Source organism: Trichosurus vulpecula, chromosome 4 (genome assembly GCF_011100635.1).
Source record: "Trichosurus vulpecula isolate mTriVul1 chromosome 4, mTriVul1.pri, whole genome shotgun sequence".
NCBI lineage: Eukaryota > Metazoa > Chordata > Mammalia > Diprotodontia > Phalangeridae > Trichosurus > Trichosurus vulpecula.
Window position 1 is genome coordinate 174,897,412 of NC_050576.1, and position 12,202 is coordinate 174,909,613.

The following is a 12,202-nucleotide window of genomic DNA, read 5'->3' on the forward strand; positions in this document are numbered from 1 at the left end:
CTATTCCAATTATGCATTTGCCTTCTCTCTTGGACTAAATAAAAAAGATAACATCTGCCCATAAGAGTTGAGGAAGGCAGCAAGTGAAAGCTTCTGACACTGTCCATTTTGTAAAAAACAACAGTGAACGGGCCATTTTCCTTGTCTGTTCTGTCACAAGCTTACTTCCCTACTTAACAGTTCTAAGGGTTTTTTTTTTCCCTATCTTTCATTTTCTCTGTGATCTCAGATTCCTACTCTTATAAATTTTCTCAGTAGGTTTCTCCTTCTCAGGATGACTTTGTGCCTTTTTATCTTATTCCGTGCTTCACAATTCCCTCAGACTTTGTGATCATACGACTATTTTCCCTCTTTAAAACTGAGCTTCCCTTTTAAAAAAGTTTCTTTTAATATTACTTCCTTCTGTATATTAATTTTCCACACCAGGATTTGTTTCTCTTTGTCACCTTAATTTTTGGGTACTTTTGTCTGCAATTTAAAGAGACTGAATTCAACTAAACCACTGAACAAATGTAAAGAATATTTGTGGCTCATGCACATCAATCAATCATCAAAGATTTATTGGACATTACCTATATGCCCAGAACTGGCCTATTTTTCTACAGTAGACAGAGGCAGCTTGCCCACCTCCTGATCCCATTATCATGTCATTGACTGACTTAAATAGTGACTTAGCTCTCAAAGAAGAGTTGATTTTGACTAAATAGCAGTGGGGAAAAAAAAATTTATTCCTAACTCATGGTATGGAAACTATAGATCAACATTTAGTCATATAGTCACTTATGGAAAAGAGAGGTTTAATGACCTGGGGTAGTAAGTAAGTGTATGTGAGGGGTTGCACTGGAATCCAGGACTTCCCAACTCTTAGACTGGCTCTCTATTCCATTACACAACCCATTGTCTCAGTGAAGTGGTATATTCTTTCATTTTCCCCCTCATCAAAATGATATTATCTTTTTTTTTTAAATTTTAGTATTTATTTTTAATATTCTTTCCTTTCTTTTTTTTTTGGTAAAAACCTTAGGCCTGCATTTCTGGCCATATTCCCCTCCCTACCCTACTCTCCTCCATCCCCCAGGCCCCTGGACTTGCATCTGTCTTTAACATTCTTTTTTTTAAAAATTGAGCTTCAAATTCCCTTCCTTCCTCCCCTTCTCCACTCATTGAAAAGGTAAGCAATATGATATCAATTATATACATGAAACCATGCAAAACATCTTTCCATATTAGCCATGTTGCAAAAAATAATAGAGAGAAAAAAATAAAGGAAGTTTAAAAATCATATGTCAATCTGCCCTCAGAGTTCATCAGCTCTGTCTCTGGAAGTGAACGGCATGTTTCATCATAAGCACTGTCTTGGACCACTGCACTGATCAGAGTGGCTAAGCCTTTCACAGCTGGTCATCATTACAATATTGCTGTTACTTTGCACAATGATCCCCTGTGAACTAGTATATTCAAATTTGAATGTAGCAGTGACTTCAATGACCTCAGGGCTGAAGCCTCCTGGCAACCCTCTCTCAGAGTCTCAGTTTCCTGACAACATATTAAAATGGGTTTAATAAAGTGTCTACCTCTCTCATAGGGCTGACTATCAAATGAAAAAATGACTCTGAAAGCACTTAGTAAACTGTAAACCATTAAAGAAATCACACACACACACACACACAAGAATCATCATCATAATAATTAACAAATAAATTAGCAGTCAGTTTTTTTACAAATAAATCAACTTTTAAGAAAGTAACATTTTGCAGGAAAAAAAAAGAAGTCAGAAGTGTTTACCATCTCCAGCTTCTCAACCTTAAGGCGGATGGAGGGATCTAAGGAAATATTCTCTCCTTGTGGTCCAGAATCATCAGGCCAGTTGGAGTTAATATCTAAGGAGACAAGAGGGTGCAAGTTAATTGAAAATTTAACTGAACTTTGTCTTTTGACAAAATATGCTCTGGTGTCCTGCTGCTCAAAAATAATTTAGGCTAATCAGATGGCAGAGTTAACTTTTGTTTAAATAATAAATATTTTCTTAGAAACCTTAAAGTATAGCATCTTCACTTAAGCCCTAAATGGTAAGTTTGAAAAAAAAAATCAAATTGTATTTGGAGTTTACATTTTCTCAAAACACATTCAAGAACTATTAAGAATAAAGAAAAAGAAAAACCGACAACACAAAACCTACTAATTTGGATGAGAAAAAGAAACTGGTTTTTTGTGGAAGCTATCTTGGGGAAGAAGCTGGTTTAGATAAAATCCTGCCATAAGTTTTGGAAAGCATGTTGGAATTATTCAAATAAAGTAACTAAAGCATGCATACCGTTTGACACAGAGATTCCACTGCTAGGCCTATATTCCAAGAAGGTCATTGATAAAAAGAAAGTTCCTATGTGCACAAAAATATCTGTAGTAGCCTTTTTTTGTGGTAGTGAAGAAAGGGAAATAAAAGCTGATATCCATTAACTTGGGAATGGTTAAATAAACTGTGGCATGTGGCTGGAATAAGAATATGACTGTCTTTTAAGAAATGATGAATATGGTGATTAAGAGACACATGGAAAGACATGTGAATTGATGTGCAGTGAAATAAGAACAACTAGGAAAACAATGTGTACAGCAAACATAAATATAAGAACTGCCACAACATAATCAAAAGTGAATGTTGCAAATTATAAAGAACATGCATGGCTCAAAAAAAGAGACATAAGACATTTCCCCTATTATTTTGCAGAGGTGTGGAGGCCCATGAGCATGGAATGTTGAATCTGATGTCAGATTTTTTTTGACGTATTGATTGGTTTTGCCGATTTTCCCCTTCTATTCTCTTTTTCTTTAAAAAAAAATTCTTTGTCATATGGGATAGCTATCTGGGAGAGAGAGGAAAAGGGAAAGGGGAAAATTTAGGTGACATAAAACCAAAAGATTTATCAATAAAAATGTACTTTTAAAGAAGCCTGCCGAAAGGCAATGCCTGACTATGTGTGCCCTACCCCTCCTTATAAGAGATGTTAAATTAATCAGCAACCCACTCACTATTTTGTGTTCTGTAGTGTCATAAATGTGTCTAATTCAGCTAGTGAAGTATTATTAGAGTTTCCTAAAAGTAAAAGACAAAAAACAAAACCTGAAGACTTGATAAATCCTCATATTGCAGAATCGAATTTCAATAATAAAATGTTCTAGGAGGTATATATGTATTTCTATCACTTCTGCTGTCTCTTGTTTTAAGTAATATTGATCCCATAATAGTTCTAATGCCAATGGTAAGACTACTGGTATGAGGAAGCATCCAAATATTTAACAAAATCCCACATTGTGCCTCCAGTTATAAGTACTTGCTCCTTTGGGCAGCTATAAGCATCTAAATCTAGGCATTGTGAAGATCCAGGGAGCAAGGGAGCTAAGCAGGATTATGGGACTGAACCATTTGGTTTACACTTAGCCTTTAGGTGTTCTGTTCCTGTTGTACCTTAAAAAGTGGGAAATACTATCTGCTTCTTTATAGAAGGTACTTTTAATTTATTTTGTCCATCCTTTCTGGCTATGTCTATTAGGATCTTTAGTTACTATCACTCTTGTGGAACAGGCCTGGGATTCATCCTTAGAGGCACATACTCTTAGGGACCATGGTGAAATGACTTGAGCCACAGAAAGGAGGAGCCTTTGGAAAACCTTGTGACCTGATTAGGAATTTCCTTACAGTCTCTGGAAAAAAAAAAGGACAGATAATAGGATTGTTGATATGTAGCATTCTTTCCCTCCACTCAGAAAAGCCACAGGCCATGAATGATTATTTACGAAACTTGGAAATTCACCATATACTTCTGGTGACATCCACACACTGAAAGTCAGACTGTTCTGTCTGTTTAGATATGGGAGCGGGAGACTTGAACTGCATTCTGACCCCACCAAAGAGAACCCTATCAGTTTTCATGTATAATCATTATAGCCACAAAATTTATAAGTTCTTAATTAAATAAAACTTTTATACTAGGGATGACCCTTCCAAACAATTCTCACTGTTCAGAACATTTAATGTATATAAGATCGTCTATTTTTATGGCATCCTAGAAAATGGAGGTAACAGAATTAGTAAAGATTAATGGAGTCTGCATAACAATTGCACAAGAAAACATCCAAACTTTTAACAAAAGTCCACATGGTATCTCTGTAAAAACTAATCCAAAAGTTAACTAAATGATTAGAAGTCATTGACAGACTGCTTGGCTTACATGACTAGCCTTTTCTTTCTATACTCTACACCTAGGCAAACTAGGCTTCCATCATATAACCGAATAGTCAGAGGAGGAAGGAACCTAGGAGAGGAAGGTAGAGGAGTTATCGGCAATCAGGGTCATGAATTTATGAATATCCATCACCAGTAGAGTCCCTCGTTACGTGAGTAATATTAATGGTCCCACGAAAATAACCATGATCATAGTTAGTCCCCAAATCGCCAAGAAACTTGGTTTTAATAAAGAAAGTACAAATCGATTAGAGAATGAATTAGGGGAAATAAAGGATACTGTGGAAGAAATTTCAGTACTCTGCCTTGGACAGATGTACTATTTAAATTACTAAGTGCAACTCTGCTCAGAGAGAGAGAAAATCCAAAAGGAAAGCTCCATCTCACCTTGACAATCTCTCCACCAACACCATTTCTAAATCACTATTTTATAGGGTTAAAGAATAAAGAAAAATTTTCATAATCAGGATTCAACCAGAAAGTTTAATGAATAGTTTTTTGATTCATTAAAAAGAATAGTAACTTACTTTTCAGTCACTCTAAAGAATCTTTTTCCTAAAAGCATTTTTAGCCACTTTCTCTATGGATTTTCCTTTCAACCTGATCAAGGGTGACCTCAAGAGATGCTTTTTTAAAATGAATTAATCAAACGGGTTCTTTGATGATAACCTTAATCAATTTCAGGGAGGACTTCTTCCAAAGATAATCAGGCCTCTCTGCTTTTAGAAATTTGTTAGGCCTTCAAAAAGAGTGCATCTGGAGAACTTTGGACAAGAGTTTGCTTCCTGGGTGTTAAATACTGACAAGGTTTCCTCTCTCTGCTAAGGGATAGAAATGAATAGAGATGAGACTGAGGACTTTTGACAAAAAGATTAAAAAATGCAATGTCAAAATTCCTAAAAAAGAGAGGACTGGAAATGATGTAGTACTTAGCATGATTTAAAAATACCAATTCCCTTTAATTAAGGTGGATAGAACCATCCAGTTCCGTATCTCATTATAGAGTAATAAAACAATTATGGAAGAATTCCCTAAAATTAATGAATACTCAAGTTCTAGGAGGAATTCACCTAGGCAACACAGGTTTACCAGCCCATCTGAAGAGATATGATATAGCTACTTAGATAGAAAAGTCCAATTACAAACATTATTTACCACGACTGCCTAGCTAACTATTGAGATATCCCAAATCCTTACAATTACAAAATAAAAGAATTCTATGGTGAACTCATTAAAGCACAAGCTTTCACAAGAAGGAAGACTAGAGTAGGATTTCTGTATGTAGACAGGACAAACAAGAAGCTCTTGCTACTGAAAGGAAGCACACTTCATAAATACTTTCAGGACAATATTTAGGTAAGGAAAATCCAGAATAAAATATGAGGGAGCAATACCAGCAGCAGATATAGGTCTAAGACTGGAAATTTCTAGTCACCTCCAAAAGAGGAATGTGAGTTAGTAAGCATATGCCATAGATTAACTAACTTGTTGAGGTTACTATCCATCGTGCACAAGAGAAAGCTCAAAAAGGAAATGAGATCAGATTTATGCCCTTACAAATACAACACCTCAAAAGTCCAGGGGGAAGAGGCTGCAGGCAGAAGGGGGTGGGAGGGGGGGCAAGGATGGGTTCTGTTTTCAAGATAGGTCAGGCATATTAGTATCTGAGGCTATATAGCACCTTCTGGAAAACTGAGGTGAATCCTTTCCTTCACATTGCCTCTCCCCAAGTAGAACTAATAGTCTTCATCCAACACCAACTGAACAACCAGTTTATTAACATTTCTACTGACACCTGTTAGAGATTTGGTGTAGTGTATGATTTTGGATCCAACTGAAAGGAGGAAGAATTCTGGTCTTCTGGAGCCCCCTCTATTCTACCTCCTGAGCATTTTCACTGGCTATCCTCCATGTCTGGAACTCTCTTTATCTCTGCCTCCTGGTATCCCTGGTTTCCTTCAAATCTCAGATAAAGTACCATCTTCAGCCAGAAGCTTTTCCCAGTCCTCTTTAAATTTTAGCTCCTTTCTTCTGACATTATTTCCAATGAATCTTATATATCTATCTTTGTTTGGAACATAGTTGTTTGCATTTTATCTTGCCTGTTAGAATGTTGGCTCCTTGAGAGTAAGGACATTCCTTATCTATCCCTAGCACACTGCCTGGCATATAGTAGACACTTAATAAATGCATGTTGACTTAACTTCCTGTGTCTGTTGCTATTACTAAATATAAAAACAGTGGTCCCCATATTTATGAAACTGACAAAAGAACCACTTGACTGATTAATCAAACAAGGCAGCAACTGGACCTCACGCAACTGCTCACTTATATACGCTTTCTGTGCAGACACCAAGGCCAACATTCAAAAGAGTTGGTCATAATATGAGACTCACCCACAAGCCTAAACAAACAACCAACAACAAACCAGTGATATTTTGCAGGAAGCATCTCGTACCTAGTGTGGTGCCAACCAGATGGCTCCTTGGTTGACTTGTAGTATTTGTATCATTAATTAGCCATCATGTTCCATGATCTTGCAGATACTGTCAAGGAGTAGATGGAGAAAACTTGAAAGTTGAATGGTATACTCTGAAATGTGCATCAGTTGCAGAGTCATATTGCACAGTCTGTTCTACACTTTAATCTCACAATGTGGGCAAAGTTGTAAAGGTAGAGGCAAGATACAGGCCCCTGATAATAGGCGCATTCCTTAGCCTACAAATAGATTTCATTCAGATGACAAAATGTGCACAGTGTGAATATATCTTGATTTCTAGATGGCTACAAATCTTTCCACATAAGTAAAAAAATTGGTTTCATGATGATACCAAAGAATCTTCAATCACCTGTTCCCCGTGAGGATATTTCAGAATCCCTTTTGAGTGATCAAGAAACATATCTCATAGGAAAGATAATACAACCATTTCCTAAAATTCTATAATGCAAAACAACACCTCTATCACTTTTACCGTCCTCAAAAAAAGCAGGGAGAGAAGAAAGATGGAATGTGATATCTATAAACTTGCTAAACTGTGTGAAAATACAGACCCAGATTCTGGAGAATTACCTTAACTCCAAGCTTTATATCAATAAGGGCCAATTCTGGCCAGGAAACACAGATTTAGCTCTTATGAAATCAAAATAGGCCAATACATGAGATTTTGTTCACCCTGCTGGCAACCTATGATTTGAGTGTTGCTCATAGCAACATGACAAACTAATACAAAATATGAAGGTTTTTCTTTCACAGGACCAGACAGCATTCCCAACAGAACCCAAACAAAATTCTTGCCACCAGTTGAATACAGGGAATTTGGTATACACAACAATCCACCAAAGAAAACTGAACCTTTTCTGAGGTAGAAAGGTCCACATCAGATACTGCTCACAACTCAAAGGACAGTAAAATTGAACAGCATTAGTCCTTAGATACATACCTTACAATGTATAAGAACCCTCATGCCAACTGAACCCCAGCCATCCCACAAAGAAAGGGTCCTGACAATAAAACCCCAAAGACTGACAGGTAGTAACGCAAATTCATTTTACAGAGAAAAAAGACAGACTCCTAAAATCAGGAAGGAACTGACGGGTGAGGTATGGCAAAAGTCCTGTTTCCTGGGCTTATAAGAGTACAGAGAAGAAAAGACTTATGAAAACTCAGTGTTTTCCAGGGAACAGGTCAAATAACATGTGGACCAAAGTTTTCCTTGTACTATAGACACTGATCCCACTTAGGAAAGCCCAATCATCTGAACCCGCACGGGGGGACCTGTTGTTAAAAATTCCTTCTGATATTGTCAATTGGTTTCCCACTGTCTGAACAGGTAAAACAAAACAAAGAACAACTTGTTTAAGTTAACTATGTAATTTTCCTAGTACGGAACAGTTAGGTGGTGCAGTGGATACGGCACCGGGTCTGGAGGACCTGAGTTCCAATCTGGCCTCAGACGCCTAGCAGCTATTTGACCCTGGGTAAGTCACTTAACCCTGTTTACTTCAGTTTCCTCATCTATAAAATGAGCTAGAGAAGGAAATGACACACTATTCTGGTATCTCTGCCAAGAAAACCTAAAATGGGGTCACAGAGAGTCAGTTATGACTGAAAAATGACTCAACAACAACAACAAATTGGCCTAAGTTCACTTATTTATGTTATGCTTCGATTAATAATGTCTGTGAAAGATGCTATATAAATAAGCTTGATGGGACAATAGGAAGGGCAGGGAGGTGGTTGGTATTGCTCCAGTTTTAGTAACAAGGAGACACCTCTATAAAATGAATGGTCTCTTGTTGGTAGGGGAAGTGGAAGGGGACAAGCTGACATGACTTCTGTCAAAAAGAGGGATTTTGGAAACCATTTTAGTTAGAAGGCCATTTTAGATAAAAGCTCACCAAAATACATTGTCTACCGATATGTTCCCCATGCCTCCATAAAAGGGATATAAAATTAATCAGCTAATCCATTCCCTGTTTTGTGTTCCTGCATATTATGAACCTTCAATCAAACAATGTTTATGCTGAATTAAAAAACCTTGTTAAAATTTCTGTTTATATGTAACTTAAAAATGGCATGTCCTAGAAAATGAACCAAACCTTTTAGAAAAGTTGGTGACAAAAAGTGAGATTTTTCTAATTCAAAATTCTGTAAGTTGTAAAAGTTTAATTGCCAACAGCACAATTACATTACAATTTCAGTTCACACTTGACTGTCAACAATATAGATCTGTAGGAAAGGTGGGAAGCTGGGAGTGAATTAGTAAATTTACTGAGAAGTGTTTTAATTGGAAAAAAAACAGATCATAGGATTTCAAGTAGACCAGTAGCATCACATCTAACTTTTATTCTTTTTTTAACAGCTACCTGCGAGGAAATAAGAGCTGAGAGTAGGAAAGTTGGAAAGGCCTTTCTCCTGATTAGTTGGGAAGAGACATAGAAAAAAATTCCTCTCACTAAAGACCTAGAATTGAAGCCACTGGCAGCAGAAGAATAAAGACTGTAGAGGCTTTGATACCCAATCAAGCTGCAGAAAGAGGCCCTCAATCTGAGCATATGTCACCAAAAGATGAATGAGTTGGAAAAGAAATAGTCCAATCACAGTCTGTGAATAGGATTAAGGATTAGAGGAAAAGGTAAAAAGTTAAAGATCAGTGAGAAAGATACCTAATTATGCTTATGAGGTTATTTCTCAAAATGTTTTTTTAGACTGGTTTTAAAAAAGTTTACGTACAGTTATTTTAATAAAGTTTTTTTTTTTAAAGGATAACATTGGAAAAAGAAAGTAACTTTAGTTAATCATGCCAAACTGAAAACCTGGCTTCTTGGAACATAAAGTCATGATCAAGATACAGTTGCTTCCTTGGTCGCCGGTATTAATGGCAGGCAAATCACTCCAATGCAAACGAATACCATCTTGAGCAATGAGTCTAGAGACTCATTTGTCAAGTGATGACAGCTCACATCATTATGTGATAATGGTGCTTTATGTTCAAAGATAAACTGTGGGCAACTAGTTGGTGCCATAGTGCACAGAGCACTGGGCCTGGAGTCAGGAAGACTCATCGTCCTGAGTTCAAATCCAGCCTCAGACATTTACTAGCTGTACGACTCTGGGCAAGTCACTTAACCCTGTTTGCCTCAGTTTCCTCATCTGTAAAATGAACTGGACTCCAGTATCTCTGCCAAGAAAACCCCAAAAAGGGTCACAAAGGGTTGAACACAACTGAAAAAAGACTAAATAACAAATTATTTTACCCCCATTTCATTTAGAAAGTATCATCTAGGAAGTCCGGGAAAACAGAAGAGTCATGGAATGTATAGATCCAATCTTTAAACCATCTCACACCACAGACCCAGAAAGGAAACTATATACAGAATAATGCATCATTGTTACATAATATTAAGTGCTTTCTGTACAAAAGCAAATTGTTACCCCATTTTCATATGAAGGGTTATTATAGGAAGTCAAGGCAAAGCTGAGTCATGAAACATTTAAGTCTTTAAATAAGAAAATTTCTCAAGATCTATCTTCTATACCTTCATTATTATTCATTGTTATAGCAAATAACTTTGCCCATGTTAGTTATATATAGTTGTATCTCTAAAGAAAATAACATTAATCCATAGTGCTAAGAGAGTTCAAAGGTTATAGTGAATAGTGCTTTAAATTTATGACTTAAAAAAATGCACCTACTTTTCACAGAAGGCTACAGGGCTGGGCATGGAGTCATGAAGATCTGAGTTCAAATCTGGCTAAAGACATTTACGAGGTACGTAAATCTGGGCAAGTCTTCAAACCTTCGTTTGCTCCTCAGTTTCCTATAAACTATAAAATAAGGGCAGCAGCCTACCTCAAAGGATTATTGTAAGGATCAAATGAGATATTTGTAACATGCTTAGTACTGTGCCTCGAATACAGCAGGTGCTTAATAAATGCTTGTTCCCTGCTGCTTCACCTATTGTAGATGCAGCTACATGCAAAAAGAACTAGGATCCTCAGATATTAGACAAAACTTCATCCACATCCAGAGGAAATCGGAGGCTGAGATTTTTGTCATTTAGGTAGAATGTGACCTTGTTTCTCTTATCTCTGCCTATCTTGATCTTGGTGTATTCAAGGCTGTTTTACCACACAGCATAGATTGCACAAGAAGACATCACCACTCCTCTCTCGGGGGAGAGTGCTTATTAATTCCATACTGTATGCATGCTGAAGAAATGCCTGTGTGGCACATTACATACTATACAAACATCACTATCCTCTCTCGAATAGAGTAGAAAAGGTCCTAAGGAATATCTCTGGATTATCTGAATGGATTTTCATATATGTAGATTGTGCTTAGTTCCATTCCTTCCTTCCTTCCTTCCTTCCTTCCTTTCTTCCTTCATTCATTCAACAATCCAGATAATTGAGTTTGTGTTGTCTGCAAATTTAACCTAAAGAAGATATCATTCTCTTCTTCTATTATGCTACATATAGAAATGCTCATTTCATTGGGTATTTGAGTTCAGAATAAAAACATTTTTTATAAAGTGAAAAAAAAACCAATATCAGACTTATAGCTAAAATAGATGGTGTGAAAGCCAGGACTACTGGAGTATTAAGCCTAAAATTGGAGTGACGTGGGTTCCAAAGTGAGTTGATATCTTACTGTATATTATGGCTCAGTAGAAATAAGAAACTTATTAGTTGGTGGAAAGCCCTTTGGCTCATCTCAAATGGAATTCATATTTAGAGAATTTTGGTGAACAAAACAGAAGAAAGGAAAGTTAGCAGCATAAAAAACAATGTTACCTAGTCAAACTAAAAATCAAGGATGAATCATTCACATGGGACACATGTTCAAGATACAACAGAGGCAACTCATTCTAGACTGCTCACATAGTTCATCTATGATGTTTAAAAAAAAAAAAGACAGCCATGGGAGGTGTCATTCTTGGTTCCCTGAAGGACTGGAGAGCATAGAAGTATCTGGTGAAAATACTTTCCCTGCCTCTTCCTCCTTCCCAAGGAGATGATGCACTTTTGAACAGAAAGGGGTGTGAAATACACACGCCTGGAACATCCCTTGTCCTCATCTCTACCTCCTGACTTCTCTGGTTTCCTTCGACTCCCTGCTAAAATCCCACCATCTACAGGAAGCCTTTCCCAATGCCTCTTAATTCTAGTGACTTCCCTCTGATGATTCCTTCCTATTTACCCTGTATATATCTTGTTTCTAAATAGTTGCTTGCGTCGTGTTCTTCTCAATAAGACTATAATCTCCTTGAGAGCAAGGACTGTCTTTTGCCTTTCTTTGTATCTACATCACTTAGATTAGCACTTGGCACACAGTAGGTGCTTAATAAATGTTGAATCACAATTTGGCTCCAGCTAACCTATCTTTTTTAGACTTATTTCACTTTCCCACTCTATGTACTTTATAACCAGTCAACCTGGCCTGCTTGCTATTCCCCATA

The 12,202-nt window shown here is 36.9% G+C and overlaps 1 protein-coding gene across 2 annotated transcripts in view; it reads right to left on the reverse strand.

Moving 5' to 3' along the window:
- STXBP4 (syntaxin binding protein 4) overlaps nt 1–12,202 on the reverse strand; it is a 228,831-nt gene that overhangs the window by 160,885 nt on the left and 55,744 nt on the right. For both annotated transcript variants that reach the window (XM_036753251.1, XM_036753252.1), the window contains exon 7: nt 1,786–1,880. In XM_036753251.1, the coding sequence (XP_036609146.1) occupies nt 1,786–1,880 (95 nt within the window). The remainder of the gene's footprint in view (nt 1–1,785; nt 1,881–12,202) is intronic.